Raw genomic sequence first — 23,235 nt, forward strand, 5'->3', positions numbered from 1 at the left:
TTAGATTATTAAGGTGCAGATTATTCTGAATGTTGTGAATCAAGCACATGTTTAAGCAGCATGCACAAATATTAGTTTGAAAATGTTGCAGATCTGTACTGCTCACCATCAGTGCTAGGAAATTAAGCTCTCCTTAAAGCAAAAGCTAAGCAAATATGCAGTGCAGTTAGAATGAGTGCAGAATATTTTTCCTGCTAAGAATAACACTTTTATCAAAGCTTCTCTGTGCAGTATATCACATTTGACTCCCTTTAAAATGCAGAGATTTATGGTTCACCCAATATTTAAACTGGATGTCTGTGAGGGAGTGAACAGTTTTTTGATGTAACTCTTCCACATAGTTACTAAATCATTGCCCTAAACTGGTAAACTAAACAGGGTAATTTAACAGCCTGGGCTGCACAGTACAAAGTGTTTGTTGTATTTCCACATTGACATCTTTGAATCATTGTTACTTCTTTTTAGTGAAGTAGAATTCCTCACTGTGCCACACAGTTGCTTCAGAAAGTAGTTATAAAAAGTCTTATTGTAGTATCTCAAACAACTACAATCATTCTTCTGCAAATTCCCAAATGTACCTTTGTCTTATGAAGTTTGTCCCATCCAAAAGCATGGACCAGCGGTCTTTTTTTTTTAATTACAAAATTGCACTATGGTCCTTGTTTAGAAACAGGTGAAGTAAAAGTACACTTAACATTTGAACATAGAAACCATTGTCACCTTTTCCCTTTGAAAGTATATCAGGCCATTATAAAAGAAAACTGATAGCTGCATTAGTGATAAAGTGCTATAGGAACCTGTCATCTCTGCACTCTGCCTGAGAAGGGATTTTCTTGTGAATATGTATGTGTGGTTTCATGGGAAAGATCAGGATCTCATTAGGATGTAATCTTTAGAAATACTCTAGTTAGGCTTCATAGCTTTCTGCTCTTTTATCCATTATTCCGAAGTCTCTGTAAAAGAAACTGATGCCTCCCCCCTCCCCTCACTTTTGAAAGGAAGTATGATAATGTTTTACCTTCAGTTTTTCCTTTTGTTTGCCAGCCTGCTGTCTACTGATAGGTTTCCTTTTTTTTTCCTAGTCAGTTAATACATTTCAATTGATGTTGTGGCTTTGTCAGCTGCTGTTCCCCAGCCTTGATTGCAAAAGTAGACAGATGGATGGGGGAAGGGAAGGGATTGTTTTGTCAGGATGAATTTGGAACATAAGGGATATGTTAAATTGACAGCACTGCCAGCTGAAGTCTTTTGATCACCTGTGTCCTTGCAGTGATCCCAGTTCCTTCTTTTGCTCCTTCTCCAGCTTAGGCCAACAGTAAGGTCTGTGCTTGCTTTCCTTTTTTCTTATATCTTCTTTTAATTATGTTGTGCCTAGTACATGTAAAGATGTTGAGGTTAACTTAAAGTATTCATTTGGAAGTATTTTCCAGGCATGGCTTACAAGACAAGTGTAGACCAATTGGTGATGGTTGTTGTTACTGGATTTTTTAATTAGTTGTAGCTGTTGGGAACCCAAAATAAAACTTTGAGGTCTCAGCCCTTATGTAAAAGACAGAGTGGTGCAACTGTTTGTGGCATCTGGTACTATTGATTTAGTGCAGCCCATCGGTGTTGGAGGGGTGTGCTGCTACGTCAGCTGGCGCTCTATTGTTTCAGCTGCTGTGGCCTTTGTGTTTGATCCTGTCAGTGCTTGCGTCAGTGATGCATATCATCGCCTGTGTGATGTCAAAGTGTGGGTGTTCGGTTATAGAGCCATAGTTAACCTAATGTGCTGCAGTAAATCCTGAATGCTATTTCCTCCTGGGGATAGCAGTGATTCATCACCGTTCACATTAGACTAATGCTAAGTATAGCACTGTTCATGAGCCGCAATATCCACACAGATTAGTATCAAAGTCATTGCGGCTTTTCAAACGCTGGGCCGGAAAGTGTGTGTTTGCAACCAGATCTGTTTGTGCACCCCCTTTCTTAGGTGTAAACTGATTAGCAGGTCAGCCCAAGGAAAATCCTCAGCAAGGACTGGGCCTAAGTAATTCTTTATACTTAATTATGCTAATTAACGTAAAAGCTTTCAGCTAAACGGCTGGGATCAGCTCAGGCAATGGCAGTCGGTAGATTACAGTGCGGGGAGCCCCGCGGGGTGTCGGAGGCCGTGGCGGTGCGGGGGCGCTGCCCCTTGAAGCGGCGGCGCGGGCAGGGCGGAGCGGGCCGGGGCGCGGGAGGCCGCGGGGCGGAGCGGAGCGGAGCGGGCCCGGCCGCGCACCTGAGGGAGGGAGCGAGGGACCCGCCCCGCCCCGCCCCTCCCGCCCGCTGCCGCGGCCGCCGGGAGCAGCCGCCCGCCCGCCTGCCGGCCCGGCCCGGCCCGGCCCGAAATGAGCGGTAAGCACTCCCGCCTGCCCGCACCGGCCGCCGTGAAACACGACACCTGCGGGCCGGCGGCCTCCGCGCTGGTGCGGCAGTGGCTGATGGGGGAGAGCTGCCATGGCCGGGGAAAAAGCAATAAAAATGTGTGGGGCAGGAGGCGGAGCGCTGCCAGGCCTTGTGGCGGCGGTGCGCTGTCGGAGGGGTGGCGGCGGGGCCGGGGCCGTGGGGGAGCAGCACGCCGGCTCTGGGAGGCCGTGGCAGCCGGGTGCTGGAGCGCAGGGCCGGGCCGAGTGCCCCGGAAGAGCATTCCCTGCCCGGCGCCGGGAATCCGGTGTGTGCTCCTTCGCCGGGCTCCTATCGGCCACTTGCCACGGAGCGGAGCTTCGTGGTTGAAATAAAAAGAAACGGTGTATCCGCTGGGCGAGCGGTGGCGGTATCCCCTGGTTTTCAGGTGTTACTATGTTTAGATCACCTTGTCACGATCCTAGCGATGATACAGCGCTGTAATTTTGGTGCATGTTTATGGTGGCTGTAATGAGCATTGCAAGATTTTTATAGTCTGCTCAAATAGACGCGTTGGGGAAGTTCACCAGCTATTGCTAGGGGAAGGAGGTATTCCTCCCGTTGGTGTGATTTTAGGACAATAATAAATTGAAAGTGTGGTGAAACATCTGTTTCTTGGGTTCAGTTTCATTAAATCAACCCTTGTGAGTTTGATGAAACATTTTTCAGTAATAAAGTAACACAGTTATGTGTTTGTTTCCACTCCCACAATGTTTCTTTTCCACTTACTGTGTAGGAGAACTTGTATACCTGAAAATATAGCAAAGATTTGAGACCTCCCCTTACCAGCAATCAAGTTATGAACATTCATTATACATTCATGCAGTGATTTGGATTAAATGAATTCTTTTTATGTGCATTATGGAAAATTAGATGTTTCCTTAACATGAGTTCCTGATGCTGTTGTTTGCTGATACTTTATGATAACTCTCACCTCATGGTAAAACATACTGGTTTTATCATGCAGCGGTCCAGCCAGTACTTAAAAGCATGAAAATTCTTGTTACAGTGTATTGCACCATAGGAGAGATGAGATCTTCACATTAGCACAGAAAAAAAAAATACATGTTTTTACAGCATATTAGAATTTTATCTTGAGATAAAATTTTGCAGGTGTCTTGCTGTAAACCACGATGTTCATTAAAAATACCTGTGAAGTCTGCCAACTTTTTGTTCTATGCTTATCATTTCCTTGGATGTACATCTAGAAATTTCATTTCCCAACCACTTGGAAATCTAATCAGACGTAAATTAGAGTTCTTGAATATTCAAGTGTGTTTTCATTAATTCTGGTACTTTAAAGTTCAAAAGATGGGATGGAAAATTTGAAACTACTGGGTTGACTCTATTCTAACACTGCAATACTTTTTCAGGTTTGTACATTCAGTTTATACTTTTATTTTTGTGACTGTTAGATTATGGTATACTGGAAATGGCTTTGTGGAACAACCTTTGTACTGGATTGGAGATAACTGCCCTTTGTTTGTTAGAGAGATTAAAGTGCTAAATAAATAAACCTTTAAAAGGTTGTTAAACAATACTCTGTAGATGCTTAAAGCAAAACAAAACAAAAAAGCCAAGCACAGATAATCACCAGTTCTCAAAGAAACCGCTTGCCTTATGTGAGTTTCATCATCCCCCAAGGACATTGTGTTCTGTAAGAGTTTCAAGTAAATGTGGTCTTAATTTTCCACTTACTTGAAACTTACATAGTTAAAATTGTGAGTTTAATGAAGGTGTCAGTTTTGTACTCATAGAAAAACTGCAGGTAAGCAATGGAAGATACAAGTTGTATAAGATCCACCTTTTTATATAAGAATTTAAACCATTATTTGTTTCAGTGGCAACTTACAATGAATGTGCTTCCATTATTTTTGACCTTTTTGAATTTATTGCAGTAAGGTAATGCACTGCTTGAAGTTTCTCTTACTGATTTTTGCTTCACTTCCATTTCTTTTTTGCATTTCATACTGGAGAAACTTTTGCTGAAACATTTTGGAGTTCCAGGTGAACAAAAACACTGGAAGAATGTTCAGTTCTCAATTTATCTATTACTGTAGTCTTTATATTCTTCACTGTTGCAGAGTTCAGTGAATAATTCATTAAAGATCTTGTTCTCTAAAAAGTTTCTTCACCCCCTCCCCCAGTTGTGGGTTAGCATTTGGTTGATAATAAAGCTGTTATTCTTTTTAGGAACATGTTTGCTAACTTCTGTGTCTGATTCTAAAGAAATTCCCATAATATATGCAATCAAGCTGGATTGCATGCTGCTTTTCTAAGGAGTGCTTTTCATTCCTTTTCCCTGCTCTTGGCTTTCAGACAGAGGTATCTTTATTTTTCTGTCAAGTCCATGCATATCAGAGTGAGGTATGCTAATCTTATTTACTGTACTTTGCATTTACTTAGTACTTTCCATCTGCAGATCCTAACAGAGTTTTAAAAAACATTAAGGTGGAGCTGCAAATGCCCTTTCAGAAGTGTTACTGAAACGGCACTCAGTTGAATTGCTACTTTTGGTAGCTTCAATATACTGAATTAGAAATTTGCAGAATGCAGCCTACAGTGTCTGAATCCCAGCCTTCTGTCTTGTCACAAAACTTGTTAAAATTATATTATGTTTCTGTGTTTTTTCATTATTAAACTTCAGTGTTTGTTGCCTTGTGTATTTAAAACACAGTAACGTAAGGATGTCCCTCTTGAGCCAGTACCAATGTGCTTGCTGCAGTAGAGGCCAGTATCAAATACTAAAGGGGACAGCATAGGGATAGGGCAGGCACACAGAAGGCACTTCCTTGTTCATTAAACAAAAGTAGTACTTATAACTTTTACAGCTCTTAATGGATTATTTCTCCCAAACTGAACCTAATCTTTAGTTTCTATGCAGTTCTTAAAGCAAGGAGTTACACAATTTAGCTGTGCATTTTATGAGAAATTCCCTTATCTATTTTAAAACTTACCAGGTGAATTAGTTTACTATCTCTGATTCTTGTGAATGAGAAATTACAAATTATCTATCTTTTCATTTTTAGGTGTTTTTTAATTAGGTCTTTTACTGTTTCTCTGCTTCCAGTTCTTTTAACCATCTGCTGGAAGAATCTCGGTCTCTTGAATCTTTCCTGATAAACAGGTGGAAAGCCACTGTAAACATCTTTTTGTCCTTTTCTAGTCCAGAGTGTTCTTTTTGAAAGGTGGAGTCAAACACGTTGCACAAGGATTTGAGGTACAGCATGAATTTATAGCACAGCATAATGATGTTTTCTGCTTGTTCCCTGTTCCATTAGTAATGATTTTTTAATGTTCTCTTTCTTTCTGCGAATGCCACTAAAACAACACTTGGCTGGTATTTCTTTAGAAATCCATGTAGTAGCTGCATTATATGTTTGTTTACATCTGATTTATGGTTTAAGGCTCTAAAGAAACACTTCTGGTTTTATCCAGACACATCACTTTGCACTTACCTACATTATTCCTTCTGGGTTTTTGTCATCTGATCAGTAAGTGCTGCTCTCCGAGAACATGGCAACAATTTATCACCTTGCTGTTCATTTTCTTTTCTGGAAACTTTGCTTAATACACTGGGAGCCTATGAGACTCTTTTTGGTCACTCGAAGAACTTTGAAAGCTGCTCATTTACTTTTCTTAGTTTCCCGTTCTCCAATCAAAGGCAGCATTACTTCTTTAAGATATATTCTCCAAAGCTTTTTGAAAATCCAAATATGTGACAGCATCCCTGTGCTCTTTGAAGGTATATGATTTTCTAGGCAATACTTTATCTACAAATGCCACCTTAACACTTTCCCGTTGTGTCATATTTATCTAAGTGTGTGTCTTTATGGTTAACATGATACAAGGATCACCTTGATGTCCTGACTTTTCCCGTTAGCTGGAGCAGACTCACTAGTTGGTAGTACTTTTTGTAGGCTTTTCCCTGGGACCATAAGTATGTGGCTTGTTTGCCACCTCTCACTTCTGTGGTACTGAGACTACTTTAGTTGATAAGACTATAGTAAAAAACAGCGGTTTTGTAAGTCATTTTCTTTGTAACTCTTAACTGAATACTATCTGGTTTCAGCAGTTTGTTTCAAATATTTTTGTTTCTATTTTATAGTCTCTAATAGTGTATTTTTATCTTGGGGCATTTCTTTTGATTTGTCATCTGTTGAGTTTTGATATGAGCTCTTCTGTGGGCTTGTTGACAGAGACAGGAGAAATACATGCTGGAGAATTTTTTTTAGTTTGTTTCTGGTTTGGTTCAACTGGTTTTTAGATTTCAAAGAGTGGCCTTTGCTATAATTTTATCTGTACAGTTCATTGCCTTTGTTTATTTATGTTATCTTGTATATTTTTCACAGAGACTTTGCAGTTCAGTATGTTCTTTCAGCTTCTCAAATTACTAAATGGTGCTGTACTGAATATTTCTGTAACCCACTTAGGTCCTGCTCAGGTTCCAATGATGTCCCCAAATGGTTCAGTGCCTACTATTTATGTGCCTCCTGGATATGCCCCACAGGTATGTCACTTGCTTCTTATTTTATTTATTTTCATGCAGATTTTGGAATTGGAACCATAATCGCTAATTGTTAGGTTTCAGTCACTGTGATCAAGCAAGGTGATAAGAGGAGATGTCTCTCAGTATTTCTGAGATGGGAGACTTCTCATGCTGCATCTGTGCCTGTTCAGTTATATATTAACTAATGACAGCAGCAAGCACAGTTCCTTGCTGAGTTCAGAATCCTAATGTACTAGATGCCTTCTGAATATAAAATGCAATCATGACACAAAGATCTGCTTGTGCAGGACCTGTACTGATTCCTGTGCTAGTGGATATTTTATCTTGGCAGCAAAATATATATAATATGTATCATATAACATATATAATATAATGGATATGTGTACATTGCTCATGTCTGGGAAGTTCACTGCAGATAAGGAGAGAAGCAGGTCGGTTGGAAAAGTGCAGCGAACAACATGGAGAAAATGTCAGCTGTCCATTGGGACTAAGTTATCATATAATAAGTGTTTCCACCACTTATCTTAAACTGGGGCTCTCATTTTTTCACTGCTGTGTGATTCCTAATTTAGATGCCTGGAAATTAAATGTGAGCTAGATAACCTGGACATCCTTTAAAGTAGATTAAAAGGATGGTTTCTTTTGGCTATTTCTGACATGTGAATTATAATGAGATGTGTGGCCTTTTAGATGGTGCCTCTTTCCTTTGCCTGTAGAACAAGTCTTGGGCTTAGTAGGTCAGATTTGGAAGTTAGAAGTTGAATGCCACTCCCCATGATGTAAGTCTTTCTCAAGACATTCTGTTGTCATGCCCAGTCTACCTCTAACCTAATGTGCATCCAATGGTGTACACTGAGAAGGGACTATAAGGCATAAAATGCAACAAAAAAGCCCACAGTGTCAGCAGATGTTGGACAAATTATATGAACAACATTTTAAAAGTTGTCCTCTAGAAAAAGAAAAGGCTGTTAGGGCAGGCGGACCACTTACTCTGGTTTTATATTTCATCTCTCTTGGAAGTTGGCTGATAAGTTGATTCTATGCATCCTTTGTAGTTGAGTTCCCAAGGAAATAGAAGAAAAATTACTTACAAATAATCAATAAAAGTCCATATCTTCAGGTTGTAGTAAAAAATCCTGATTCCTATTAGAATTCATTTTTAAAGAACTGACAGAGGTTTAGATCTAAATGAAAATCAGAATTTCATCTTATTTTTTATTTGTTTTCAGTTGATGAAGTATATATTTTTAAAGTTGTGTAACATGTGCCAGTCTAAAAAATAATTTTTCAATTAGTTAATCTTTCCTTTGAGAACAATTTGAATCAAAGATGCTGAAGGGCAGGGCTTTGCTGAGGCCCATTCATTTTCACTGGAGTTTGTTAGTCCAAGCAGGTGTTGTTTTAGCACAGCACTCTGACCTTTGAACTGAAGGTGCCTTACACCTATCCAGCTCAGAGTGCAGGTGGAATGAGCTCATCTGCTGTTTTCATCTGAGTAGAAGTACTGTAGTCCAGGACAAGCTGTAGTTTATAAGCTTCCTGAAGTGTTTATTACTGACAAAACATACCAGACTTTGAGGTTTATGATGGGAGTTCCCCTTACAAGCCAGAAGATTTGATAGTAGTCTTGCAAGACAGGAAAGTCTAACTTTATCGAGCTAAGAGTTTTCCCAGACTTACTGCAGTCCTAGCAAACTTCTGTGGTTTCTTCAGGTATGGTATATGTTGATGAGTTGAATAGGAAACCAGCTCCATGTCCTAAGCTGTCAGCCTGGAAGAACTTCAACATAACCATCTTTTGTTTCTCCATTTTAATTTAGTTCTATTATGCCTCTGCTTGCTTCAGTTCCTGTTTGGCAGTGATTCAGGGTACTCTGTTAGAAGTTGAGGATAAACAGTGAATAAAAAAATCTACTTTTCTTATATATTCTTATATATAATTCTTATATATTTTTCTTATATATTCTTCACGTAACTAAAAAGCAATTCATCAGCTGATTTCCTTTTCCCTTCCTCTTCTTTTGGAACTGTAGTTGTAAAACTGAAAGAAAGCACATCTTTATTCATCCTCTTTTAAGCCACCTACATTCACTCTCTGCAGTGAGTTTTCCGGTGATGTTTGGTTGGTTCACTCAACCAAGCAGGCCTGTGCCAGAACCACGTTTTGCTAGTACAGTTGGGATAATAGAGAGCTTGATTACTTTTTTAACTTAAAATTATGGACTTAGCTGATGCTCTGACTGCTTTTTGGAGCGTTTTTGTCTGTATAGTTGTCTGCTAGAGGCCTACCATTGAGCAGATGTTAGATCTGGAGACACAGTTACAGACTTGTAAAACATATAGGTCCCTGCTGTTATGAATTGGGTGACTATTTCTAAGTTACTTAGGCTATTAGCAGACCCGAGGAAACAAGTTATAAACTAAGCAACTTGTTTGTTTTTTAATGGGAGCCGCTTCCTACATAATCTGAGTCTACTCATAAAATCATAATAAATTGCAGTATTTTGGGGATTTTGTAACCAAAAGGGACTTAAATAATTAAAACTACATTTCAGTGTTTAGAGAATTTCATTGGACGGCAGAAGTCCTAGTTGTATTTACTGCTAATATATTCTGCCTTTAGGATACCAAACAGCTACAGTTACACAGATTTTAATAGTATTGTCTTTAATTACTCTTTCCCAATAAGGAGCAATTTCTGTGTACTGAAAACAACCCATTTCTTAAAGTTATATGGCATGCATGTTTTTTAAAGCCATGTTCACTTAAGTGATATTAATTTCCAACTGTCTATTAAGTAAAGTGGGGTCAATTCCACTGTGTACACACTTATGTGTCTTCTGAATGTTGTTGCATATGCATATCCTGCAGTACTAGAAGCATGCAGCTCTACCTACAGCACCGTTTTTCTCAGCACAATGGTGAAGTTTTGAAACAATTTCCTATACAAATCTCACCTTGCATTGATTCAGCTAGCAGGATAATTTGGGGCTGTACAAATTAGATTGCTGGCAGAGAAAACAAAATCAGAAGCTCTGTTTCAGATGTACCAGATGCACACCAGCCCCTAATGGGAACATGGTAAAACCAATGATCCTCCAAGCAGCTTTCTGTCATGGGCTTGATGGAAACATTCACTCTAGGGCACAGGGCTGAATCTAGCCAAGCATGATTCCATTAACCTTAAACAGTGGAGCTGAAAGCAGCTTGGCACTAAGTGTTTTGATCTATTGATCTGTTCCTGTTGCACCAGGATGTTTATTGGTGTGTGTGTACAGTCCTCCTCTCATTTCAAATGTCAGTGAAAACTTATGTCACAGGGTTGCTTTGTCCCCTGCTATTGAATGTAGTCATGATATTCCATTCTCTCCCTATTCTGGATAAACATTTCAACTAAAACTTTCCATTGCAGTTTCTGCACTTTACTAGGAAATGAGCAGGTTATTCATTGGCATCCCATACACTAAAGTTACTGACACCACAATACACACAATTCAAAATATGCCAAGATCATCTCTAGGTGTCAACCAATAGTCATGTATTTATGTCAGTTTGCAAATATTTAGAGAGGGTAATGATGTGAGGTGCTTCAGGGGCAGACCCTTGTTTCTGGTCCAGTTGTTGCCCCACCCTCATTTATTGAAGAACATTTTCTGCTTCAGTACTTCATAGTGTTTATGCCCTTGTGCCTGCTCTCCACAGAGCCCCACATGCTGCACAGCCCAGACGTGCTACAAGTGCTCAGCACTCCTCTGCTCACTGCACCTAGCAGATTCTCACCATGGGATTGCATATGCTACTGCCATTGCTGGGAACTTCTGGCAGCATTGCTAAGGGCAATACTCGGGTACCTCACACAAAGGCTGCTAATTTTTCACAAGCCCTTACACTACAGACTGGCAGAGGCTACCACAAAGGCCCCTGTTTTCTGAGTACCATGTGGCTTCCTTCAGGGTTCAAGACCCCTTTATAGATGGAGGGATAGGGGGGAGAGAAGGAAAAAAAATAATTTAGAACTACTGACTTGTGAAGGAGTTTTAAGAGTTCTGACTACCATCCTGGTAGTTTGTTTGCCTACAACTTGATGCAGATGATGGTTGCTGCAGGGCCAGCATGGCTAATGTCTCCTGGGTTAGTGTTGGTGGGATGAGTTGGGGACAGAGCAAAAATCTGACACTTCTTACCTTTTCTCTCACTGTCGATGCAGAGTGAGGTCAGTCAGATCACCAGCAGTGTGAATGAAGGTGGAAACAGGACCCCCTTAGGAGAAGCTTGGCTTATGCCATAAATATACCAGGCTGTTTGTTAGATACTCTTGAAGTCAAATTTTTTGTTTTCTTCCCCATCACATTGAGAAATTAATGGCTGCAGAAATTGCTGCAGTTAAGACACTCAACATAGGTAGCCCTTTAAATGTCCTTTTTTTTTCTTGCTGTTTTCCTTTTGTCAGATTTAACGAGTTTACTATTCCTGATTTTGTTTAAGGATCTATAGAAACATTTTTCTGACTGTCATTTCTCTTTTGGTGCATGGTGTCTCTCACTGTACAGGTTATTGAAGATAACGGTGTCCGAAGGGTTGTGGTGGTTCCTCAGGCTCCAGAGTTTCATCCTGGTGGTCACACAGTGATACACAGGCCTCCACATCCCCCACTGCCCGGCTTCCTTCCTCTTCCAGCTATGATCCCCCCTCCACCCCGTCACATATACTCACCTGTGACTGGAGCTGGTGACATGGCAACGCAGTACATTCCTCAGTATCACACTTCACAAGTCTATGGGGATGTGGGTAAGTAGCTCATCAAATATTGCAGGTTTTGTCAAAGGGAATAATGTTCTGCTCATTTTCAGCATCTGTTACGTTGTTGTGTGGGTCTTGTCAAGCAAGATTTATAGCTTGAATGGGAGTCATTCAGTTGCAAGAATTTTTTTCAGCCTTGATTTGGCTGAAGCTAATTATTCCAGAAGTTCTAATAATTTATTTGGTTGTCTGTTCAGTGATCCACTAAACATAGAGATTGCTTCTTACATGTGTAAGTTACAGATTTTCCCAGAAAACCAATGCAGAAAGTCTTTGTAGTGATTCAGCATTTAAATCCATGCCTGAGCACTGTTCTGAGATCTGATGTCTTGCAAACATCCCGTTTGAAGCATGAAATAGGAATTCTTATTATTAAGGAAAAAAGCAGTCCATTTTCATTAAACTATATGCATTTAATTGAATGTCCCTTTGAAGTCAGTTGGAGTAATGAGGTGCCACTAACCTAAACTTAATAAAGTGGTTGGAGCCATCTTTGGTAGTGCTGTTGACATCTGCCTTTACTAGGGTTTGGTGGCAAAGTGTATTTGTGTTCTAACTTGGGGGCTGGGTTGTTAGATTAATATTTACATTTCTTGTAGACTTGCTTTTCTTTAGATAAGGCAGGTGCTGGCCTTGAAAGATTTTCAGACAGCAGTTCTAGGTTGCTGTTTTTAGAGAAAGCTAGAAGCTATGGAAAGGGAGGTTAAACACAACTTCTCAACATTCTATGCTACTAAAATAATCTAAAAATGGCCTTCATATATTTGTTGAGCTTAAGTAATTAGAATGAACAAAGTGGTCAGATAAGAATATACCAGTGTCTTGATCTCCCTGGAATTTTTAGTGTTTCTGTATTCTTATGTTGTACTTTATTTCTTCTTGCACCACTTTGCTAGCAGTATGTTACTAGATGCTCTTTGGGTGCTTATTTTTAGTTTTATGAATTTTGTGATTTCTTGTAGATGGCAGTTGTTTGCTTTTAGTTTGCTAAATTAAGAAATTGGAGTATGATAATTAAACACATAAAAGATAAATTATGCTTCTTAATGGAATAACATTTTTTTAACTTTCTGCTGCCAGATTATCTGAATTCAGTGAGAATTTGCTAAACTGCTAATGTAAAAAAAACGAGAAAGTGGGATTCTTAATTCTGCATCTCTGACTTTGGCTGTAGCTTTCAAAAGTCAAAAACCACACTTATTTCAGACAAACAAAAAAAACCCCAACAAATCCAAATGAAAAGCAAAACCAAAACACCCCAAACAAACAAAAACACAAAAAACCCCCAGATGCTCATAGAGCACAGTTGTTCCCTGACAGGAGCACTGGAACTCTCTAAAGGTAGTGAAAATCACATTTCTAAATTGACACAGCTTATCTAGAAGTCCTCTGTCAAGCTTTCTGTGAATTAGACTGACTTTAAAAAAATCCAGAAACTGAGAAGTTCTGATTTTTTTTATCCTTGTAAGGAACTTCTTATTTGAGCTTATTTTCATAAGGAATAACAAATAATATCTTCTTTGGACTGATTGATCTAACTTACCTAAAAATGAGCAAATTCTATGGTGATTTTGAAGGATGTATTTTTTTTAAAGCTTTCAGCATTTATCGTAGGCAGGGTTACACTGAGGAAAGACTTGGTATATATAATCTTGAGTCAGTGAAGTGTTTCTAAGTATAAAGGGGAAATGAATACAAATGTGAGAACTAGACATAAGAGTTCACCAGTTTGCAGTTTAACGCTGTCAGTAGTCTGGTACTGACTTTTTTCCAAAGCTGATTCTGACTTACAGATGAGACTTTGGTGCTACTGCAGCAATGCCTGGGGTTGCTGTGTACAGGTATAGTGCTCTTACAAGGCCTGGCCATACTGTCTTCAGTGTTTTAGTGTCTTTCCATTTCCCCCAGATCACAGGTTCTATGTTTCTATGTTTTTATGGGTGTATTCCCTGTTGATTCCTGCTGAAGCATCATTAAAGTATTAGAGCTCTGGCTGCATTCCTGTAATAAAGTAGCACATTTTGTTCTTTATAGACTTTATCCCGTACTTCACTGCTCAAGGAAGATTATAGAAATGTTTCAAGAATAATTTTTAAGTGGAGAAAATATGAGGGAGGGAAAGATTACACTTTCCTCCCTAACAAGTTGTTAATGTCCATTTAGTATGTAGCAGTTTACCTGCTGGACACTTCAGTTTTCAAATAGGAGTAAAGATACAGTTTTAAAAACGTGCACATTTAACTCACATAGCATTTTTAGGTAGATTTTAAAATTAGATTCTGTTCTTAATGATTTGGTTTTCCTTCCTTCATTTAGATACTCTGCCTGCTCATGGAAGATCCAACTTTAGAGATGAAAGGTCTAGTAAAACATATGAAAGGTTACAAAAAAAGTTAAAAGATCGACACGGAACTCAAAAGGATAAATTAAACAGTCCTCCATCATCTCCTCAGAAATGTCCTTCTCCTACAAGTGAGCCTAATGGACTTACAAAAGGACAAGATGCAGCTGGTATAAGCACAGGTTCTACCAAATGCAAGTCTTTGGGTAAAGGAAAAAGCAATTCTCAGACAGACACAGAAGTAGAAGGTAGGTGTTATCAAAAATACTAAATATACACACGTTAATATATGATGCAAGTCCAGAGTCTGGCTGAACGTAACATTTGTAAATGGAACACCACATTTTCACAGTTTTGAAGTAGCCGTGCCCTGACTTACATAGGGGAGTTAAGAGTGATGAATCTAATGATGCTCATCTCATGGGAATGTGAGCCTAAGAGAGCAAAAAATTCTGGTATGGAAGTCTTCATGTAAATTTGAGAAAATATTATGAGTCACACTTCATGATGCTGTTTAAAGAAAAATCTCTGCTTTGTTCGGAGTGCTTGCGTTTTAAGGAATCACTGAATATTGATGGCCTGCTTGATACTGTAGGAAACATGGAAAGAATCAAGTGTCTGAATCAGAAAACATACATCCAGCTTGATAAAGAATATTTTGTAAAAGAAATACTGCTGTTACATAAAACTTATCTATCCCTGCCCACTTTCTGTTGAAAGGCCCTTGTAGAAACAATCTGGTCTTCATGTTAGTCCCTGTTTTATAAGACATTACCATAGGGAGTATGCTTATGATTTATTATCTTTATTTCACTGGAAAGCTTGTAATCTCATAGATGGACTGAATTCACTCAGTCATACAGTCACTGTCAAATCTGATGATGTGTCCCTATGCAAGGTCTGCTGTAGTCCTTCAGATTGGAACATAACCTCGTCATCAGCCAGGGGTACTGTTTTCAGAATAAGGAACTGTGATTGGTGATGCTAAGGGAAATAAACTATGATTTTTCTCAATTCTCTGAAGTTTGCTTTGAGATAATAATTTTGTGCTGATGTATGTTCCATTGCTGTAAACCAAAAGAATTGTGAAGAAAGTGCATCTAGTCAAAACTGGGATATCCTATGAGAGCTGTTTAAAAACATGTGCAAATGATATCCTGTGAAAGCTTTCTGCCAAAGGTCACATTTGAGATACAACCTAAAATCAGAAGTTGGGAACTATTGCTCCAAACTTAAATATTTGTCACCATAATTCCAGAATGGCAGTTTGCTTTCTGTTCAGCTTCAGTTCACTTTCTTGGTTCAGTTTTACTTTCTCCAGTTTACTTTGTTGGTGTTTATCTGTGAGTTAACTTTAACATGGCACAAGTGATGAAATGTATTGTTGTTTACACATGTTACAAAAATCATGGTGATGTTTCCTTAGAAGTATTTTATATGAAAAATGGGGAAGTCTGCTTTTCAAAATTATTTCAGGAGACATTGGGGAAAATTATGTGCTGAGACTTAGATTTGTCAAACCGAAGGTGGTGACTTAGAGTTATCATACAAGTCAGAAAAGCATTTGATTTGTTTCAACAGCATAAACCATCCTAGAAACAAAGTTGGAAATAGATTTGATCTGTTTTTAAAAAAAATAATTTTGGTTTTGTTTTTGGCTTTGTTTTTTAATGTTTAGTTTAAGGCAGGTTAAATGAATTAAAAATACCTGGCCACACCTTCAAAATTAGCCTTTTTACTTACACTATTGAGATAATAAAATTAAAATATTATGTGAGAAAAACAGATAAAATGCTTTCTGTAAACTATAAATCATTTATAAAGCCCAGCTATACCTTCAGCTGACACAAAGCACCTTAGATTGTTTCCCTTGCAATTGAGGAAGGCTAACAGTGTTACCAGTAGGCTTCCAGCTGATGTGCAATAACATATTTAAACTGCTGTAACTTGTCTGCATCTACATCTGAAGAGAAATCTGTGGGATATGTCCAAGATCTTAAGTTCTCCAGAGCAGCAGCAGGTTTAAAGTTATACATTAATAAATTATAACCAGGCTTTCTGTATTCCATAAAGCAGAGAAGGGCTTTAGAAATAGTTTTATATTAACAATTTCTTCAAAGCTTTTTTTGGTTTTATGTTGTCTTAGATGAATGCAAGTTAGGAAGATGTTCTACTTTATAAATGCTTTCTTCTGTGTGCAATTGGTGAATTTGAAGAGCTTTTTCACTGTTAAGTTGCTGCACAGTATTCATGGATACTTCTCTTCTGCTTTGATTTTGTTTTTTAAGAAAAGGATGAAGAAACAAAAGCACTGGAAGCACTTCTTTCTAATATAGCCAAGCCAGTGGTAAGTAACAAAAGCTTTCCATAAAATCAGAATATATCTATTGCAATTTCACACAGTCGCACCTCCTTTTTTTTCTCTTAAGTTTAAGGTCTTTAATTTTCCATACTAAAGTAAATTCATTTAATTTCCAGTCACTGGACTGTAAACAACCAAAGCAATTTTTAGTGTATTAACATCTATGAAGCTAAAATTGTCTTGATACTTATTCTGTAGAATTCTTCCTGGCTCTTCTGTGAATCTCAGTATTAACAGAATTATTTAAAAACACAGAGAGAGATTGTAACATTGCCAGTACTATAATGCTGCTTAGTGGCATGTGATGCTTAACATAATATTATACTGCAGAATCTGTTCTCAATTTCCTGCAACTTTGTTAAGTCTTAACTGTTCAGGAAGCAATTTTACACACCACATAACTCTAGGCATGAGAGATACCTGACAAGGTTTTGAAAACATCACCAAAAATGAGGTTTTGTAAAACCTTATTTGCAAAGTAGAGAAAAAATATGACCTATTTCTCTTTTAAGAATTTTTGGCAGCTTCAGGGAAGAGAGACATAAAATTCACCATGGAAGGTGACTGTCAGCAGTGGACTTCTGACCTACCTGCTTGAAAATTTACCAATACATTTTTAGTTTGTGAAACTAATGCATGTTTTTGTGTAGATACTCTTTAAAGCAGTGTTGCAAGATTCAGTAGTTTTTTGCATTTTAGAGCATGCCAGTGTTTTTTTTCTTTCATTGCCTGGACCTTTCCAGGTCCCAGTCTTTCTGTGAAGATTTGCACATCTTTTCCAAAAATCATCACCACAATCCTGAGTCCACCATCTTGCCTGAGTAAAAACAGTCTCTGTTCCCCATTGTAGCATAGTTCATACAACTGAAGCTCCAGGGAGTGCTTGCCATGGGTTTGTCCAGTCAGTCAGCAACTTCCTCCAGTCATCAGCAATGTATGTACCTTCTCCCCTTCACTTTCCAGGCAACCTCACCCCAGTTTAGTGCCCTAGTCTTGATTCTTCTTTCATATGTTTCGTTACAGCCTGATGAGGAGAGGCCAAGAGAGCTGGGGCTGTTTAGCCTGGAGAAGTGAAGGCTCAGAGGGGATCTTATCAATGTATATAGATATCTGCAAGGCAAGTGCACAGAGGATGGAGCCAGGCTCTTTTCAGTGTGCCCAGCATCAGAACCAGAGGCAATGGGCCTAAACTGAAATACAGGAGGTTCCCACTGAACATCAGGAAACACTTTTGTACTGTGAGGATGTCGACTCTGGCACAACTTGGCCAGAGAGTTTGTGGAGAATCCCTCTTTGGAGATACTGAAAAGCTGTCCGGACATAGTTCCAGGCAGCTGGCTTTACATAGCTCTGCTTAAACAAGGGAGATGGACCAGATGACTTCCAGGGATCCCTTCCAGTCATTCTGTGATTCTGTGGTCCTCCAAGCACTGAGCAGGGATTGTATAGAGGAAGTCCTGAACACTTGGTGTCCTGCTGTGTCCAGGCATCAGGATGGGTTGACATCAGCACTCCTGTGTCATTGATGGCTAAGCAGCATTTAGGTGGGAGCTGTCTGAAACTGGGTTGTTAACAATGGCTGCATTGCCAAGGGGAGCTCTGAACTCTGTCTGAAATGAGACTGAGAAGAATGGATCAAGGGGGGCCTTGTGCTGTGTTGTTAATGACATAGGGAAAAGCAATGCAGTGCCAGTACTATCGTGTTTTCCTTCCCTTTGTTCTGCCCTCAACACTCAACCATCCATGCCTTTTAGACAAGCACCCTAGTTCCTTTCCCCACTATGCTCTTGCTTGAACATCATTGCATGTAGCTGTGTGCAGCAAGTGATCTCTGCAGGCCTCAGAAGGCATCACAGGCACAGGCAGTGGTAGTCTGCTACAGATACAGAGTGTACACAAGGCAAAAAGCCAGGCTTCCAGCACCTGGAGAGGCTTATGCTTCATGAAGGCAAGGGACTGTCAGGGCTCTGAGGGGGTGGAAGTCTAGCTGATGTTGCAGCTTGAGGGAGATGTGATAGGAGTCTGTGTTGCCTACTTGGGCCTTGCAGGATCCCAAGCCACCCTCCCACAGTTTCATCAAGGAAATGTTTTACTCACTTTCAAATGAGCCAGGACATTTTTTTTTCACACCTTCTCTTTGTGGTTCTTGTCAGAAATATTCCTGCAGGTTTTTAATTAGTGTTTTCTTTGAAACACTATGAGGATTGTGGTTTCTGATGGATCATCAGTACTCTGTTCCCTGGATGAACCATGCTGGCATAGGCAGTACTGACTATGGTGGTGGCCATATGATCACATGGTCATACAGGGTGCTGTCCAGTACAGTGTCCATTGTACCATACTCTATTCCAAAAAGCCTGGAGTATTGCTGAAGGCTGTGACCTCCTGGGCTGTCCCATGTCTCAATGCCCAGGTCCAGGGCATGAATGTCTAAATCACGTGGTGGTCTCTGTCATGTTCTTTCATTCACAAATACATTTCAGTTCTATGCAGTATGGAATGCATCAATTTTGCCACCTCCAAACTCCTGCTGGATTCTGATTTCCTTGAACTTCTCCCCATATGGATCCTTCATCCTTTCATACATGGCAGTATTAAGTCAAGTTGATAACATGATACTGACACCAGATGACCCTTCTACTTAGGGGTCTTGAACTATTTATACCCAGATGTAAATTGAAGTGGTTCTCAGATTGCACCTCAGTGTTCGAGTAGAGTCTTCACCAGCTGTCATGTCTGTTAACTAAATATCAAGCAAGCAGAAAAGAAGACCTGAAAAGGCAAAAGCCAAATGAATGAGGCAGAAAGCTGAGTATTTAATAAGAGGCAGTAAGAGCTCAGAATTTGAAGGTTGGCTATATAGCATGCAAATCCCTTGGAGAACATCATACTTTCTGGTTCTGGCATGTGCTGCACCTCACTCACAGTTAAGTATCTTTGGTTACTGTGAATGCAATCCAGATTGCACATGCTAATGGCATGTGTAACGTCTTTAATGAGGAGATTCACTATGGCAAGCTGGATTGCTTATGAAGACATGCCCACCTCTTGCTTCCACAGTGCTAGAGCCTGACCTAAGTATTATACTCTGCTTTGCAGAAACATATGGTGCTTAGAGTTGCAACCAGAATCAATTGCAGCTGCTTGCATAAGCATACAAAGTAATAATACCATGTTTTTTTGAAAAAGCCACTCCCAAGTGTCTCAGAGCACATAATAATAGTGGATTCTCCTGATCTTAAATCTTGGCTCTTCAAAAATACTTATTTTTCCATATGTCACAAAGGGTTTTTTTGAAAATATCCTATGTATGAAGAAAATGTAATCTATCGGGTGGCAGTTTGATGTTAGCAAAGTGTTAGATGAGATGTTCTGGGCAAAGCACTAAAGAAAAATGAATCAGTAGGAGATAAGGAGAACAATGAGAATTATCAGATTTTATAGGTGAAGGGAAGCTGAAATGCTAACAGTCTTCAAATGCATGAGAAACAACTGCAAAAGGAAGGGAAGGCCTAACGTTCAGCTCCATGGTGGCAACACCATGTAGGCTTAGCTGGTAGTAAGAGGGACACTACCTGGACACTAGGGAAAAAAATTCATCAGTTAAAGTAACTAAACCTAAAGGAACAGATCTTCTTAAAATCGATCCACTAGTCCTTAAGTACGGTAGGTCCTTGGTGAACCTGCATTTCTCTCCCTCACTTTTTGTGACTCAGGAGGGTGGGGTAATGATTGTCCAAGTGGGAACTTTATCAGATGCTTCCCATAACTCCAGAGACTTCCAGAAATGCTAGACTTTTACTGCAGTGGTTATAGATAGTGTTGGTCTAGTTTGTGATCACATTAATATAGTAGTGGAATTTTTCTTACCAGATTTTAAAGAGAAACTTCAGTGTTTAGTCCTACCAACATTTGATTCCTTTTAGGATATGATATACAGTCCTGTTAGTGCATAATGGTTTAGTGACATTATTTCCAAGACATTGAGGCTCACATAGTGTAGTTTTTCTTCCTTTCTGTTTGCTATCAGTAAGTCATGTTCTCTCTGCTTCATTCTTGAAGCTGACCTATTCCATTTCTTAGTTCAGTCAGTAGATTATAGCAATTTGAGAGCACCAGTTGTAAAGATAGCTTTTTGATTCTGATACTCTGGTAATAGATTTTTCAAAAGCAATTATTCCCAAAATAGACATACACTACTGTCATACTGTAAAACCAGTCATTTCATATAATGAAATGTGCTTTGATTTCACTTATAAATGATTGGAAACAGTAGGTGGGTGCAACATAAAAACCACAATAGCAGATGTGCAATACTTATGAACAGCCACAAATTTCTAGGCATTCTTCTATAACAGATCCTAAAAATTTTTAATCACCTGCATGCACCTGTGCACTCACCTATAAAAACACGAGCATCCTCAGCCCCTTGGGTCTCAGCACACATGGGTCTCAGGCAGTGCTCACTCTTTTCAGAGTCTGGGTACATCTTGTCACACGTCTCCTTTGAAGACATGGCTGCTTCAGTAGCTTTGGGTGTGACTGCATTGTTCCTAGAATCTGTTGTTCCCTACAAACTGCTAATCCACAGGCCATTGAGAAAGCTCTCCACCAGGTCACATGCACTCACCTGAGCTGCAAATCCATGTCTGCTGCACCCCAAAATGCTGTTGCACCAGCTGGGGTGCAGCTACTCACAGCATCTGTCAGGTCTGAATGGAGGCAGCAGTGGTTGGCAGGGCAATTTCCCACACTGTCAGGCCAGGTTTTGATCATTGCTCTGTTCCACTCCAGCATGTCTTACCTGCCCCCCATTACAAATTTTCATGCTACCTCTACACTTCTAAAACTGATGACTTCTGTGTTTCAGGAGTCTCCTTGTGATTCTCTGTTTCCATTTAACCTGAGGGTCACTGCCTTTAGCATGGTTAGTCTGCTGGGGCCTCTTGTTGAATAGTTGGAGGTCACACACATTGGTTATACTCTTATTTCTACCACACCAATGTTCTTATCCTGGCCTTTTTGCAATGGGTGGGGTGCTCAGGCAAACACCACCACAGAAATTCTTCAGGATATTGTTTCTACGTGTATGTACATGGACCTTGTGAACATGCCTTCATCTCTCTATGTTTTATAAGAAACAAGAAGGTGTTAAAGTCATAGTACCAGCAGCTTCCAAGGAAAAGGTGCCAGAAGCCTGTTTCAATGAAGTGCCTGATGTCCCAGGATGTGCTTTGCCGTCCCTGTGCCTGCCAACGCTCTGGTCCATGTTTCAGCAGCCCACTGGGTGGCGTCCGGTACCCACTGGTGTCTCTGCCCTCAGCACCCTGCCCAGCATTGCATTTTTCTCATGGCATTCTGTGCATTTCCAACCTGATTTCATCTGTAAAAACTAGTTGTAGCTAGCATATCATAGAAATACTGTGATTTGCTAATGGTACATGATTCTCCTTTTGTTTCTTTGATCCTTTGTGGCAGAGTAACATTTTTGTACAATAGCATTTAAATGGCAGAGATCTCAGAACTTTGTGTTTCTACAGGTATCGGATATTCAGGCAAGAACAGCACTGCTGATGTGGTCCCCTCCATCCAGTGATGCTGGAGAAGACACAGACAAGAATGACATACCAGAGGTTTATACTTATGAAGTAATGATTTCAAGTACTGGAAAAGATGGAAAGTACAAAACTGTGTACATGTAGGTGTTGGCTGGTTTATTTAGTCACTGGTGCATCGAAATATGTGTTTTAAAACCTCATTTAAAATCTGCTTGTTGTCCAGAAAGTTAGATAATTAGCAGTTTTGTGTCATTTCTGTTTTGAAATTAGCTAACTTTTTCAGTAGAATTCATTTTATTTTATTTTATTACTGAAATCTCTGCCATCAACTGGAATGTAAAGATTTTGTTCTTACATGTTGGAAGCATATTTTAATACCATTTCTGTTGTATTTCAACCAGCTGCACTAGACACTGTGAGTTCTCAAGTAGTGAGACATACAAGTAGTGAGAAAAATAAATTGGATTTATTACTTTTTATGTCAGCACATGCTCCTCCTCCCAGTAAGGTTATTCTTCCCTTCAGTGAAATTAATCCTGGTAAAAGACAGTCTTAAGATATGGGAAAAAAAAAAAAAAGCAAATTCACACAGAAGACAACTGACAGCAGCAGCAAAGCAAACAAAACTCTTCAATTGTTTAATTCCTAACACAGTGGGTTTTTTTGTCATTTTTTTTGCAATTTGGAGAAATATGACAGTAAAATAATGAATTAAGAGTATAGAGTTTTCTATTAGTTATATCTAGCTAGTTTATCTTAGTCATACTCCATGGATTTCATGTAATTACAAGTTGAGTATCCCTATCCAAAAAACTAGAGGCAGAGAAATTACCTTTGCTGAGATAAGCTGATGTCAGCAAAAGCAGACTAATAGATGGTGTTTTGGTGCCTTTTCTGTCTTCTAGGCTCTAACAAGTAGGTATCTGCAGTCAGGTACAGTTTTAGATAATTTTTTTTCAAGGCTATAGGCTCCAGTACTTCAGTGGTTTTTTTGAGTAATAACATGGATGCATACACATGCAGCTTTCTTACTAAGTAAAGAAGAAAATAATTGTTACTCTTTAGAAAGTGGCAAACAAAAAAGTGCCTTCAAACCACCAGGACAAAAGAACAGGAATAACACAAGAAGCCTCTAAAATTCAGAGATAAATGCATTTACACATTGCTGTATTTAGCAAAAGACAAACTTTTAGCAAATACATTTCATAAAATGTGTGTTGAGTTAGATGACACAGGC

General features: G+C 39.4%; 1 protein-coding gene across 5 annotated transcripts in view; it reads left to right on the plus strand.

The window, feature by feature from the left end:
• FNDC3A (fibronectin type III domain containing 3A) overlaps positions 1 to 23,235 on the plus strand; it is a 110,756-nt gene that overhangs the window by 56,161 nt on the left and 31,360 nt on the right. For 4 of the 5 annotated variants that reach the window (XM_079318836.1, XM_079318835.1, XM_079318839.1 and 1 more), the window contains 5 exons: positions 6,861 to 6,937; positions 11,488 to 11,725; positions 14,054 to 14,326; positions 16,367 to 16,425; positions 21,981 to 22,138. In XM_079318836.1, coding sequence (XP_079174962.1) covers positions 6,861 to 6,937; positions 11,488 to 11,725; positions 14,054 to 14,326; positions 16,367 to 16,425; positions 21,981 to 22,138 — 805 coding nt within the window. Of the gene's footprint in view, positions 1 to 2,320; positions 2,380 to 6,860; positions 6,938 to 11,487; positions 11,726 to 14,053; positions 14,327 to 16,366; positions 16,426 to 21,980; positions 22,139 to 23,235 lie in introns of those variants that run through there. The other variant, XM_079318838.1, reaches the window with a different exon arrangement.

The sequence above is a fragment of the Erithacus rubecula genome, assembly GCF_903797595.1.
Source record: "Erithacus rubecula genome assembly, chromosome: 1".
In the NCBI taxonomy this organism is placed as follows: domain Eukaryota; kingdom Metazoa; phylum Chordata; class Aves; order Passeriformes; family Muscicapidae; genus Erithacus; species Erithacus rubecula.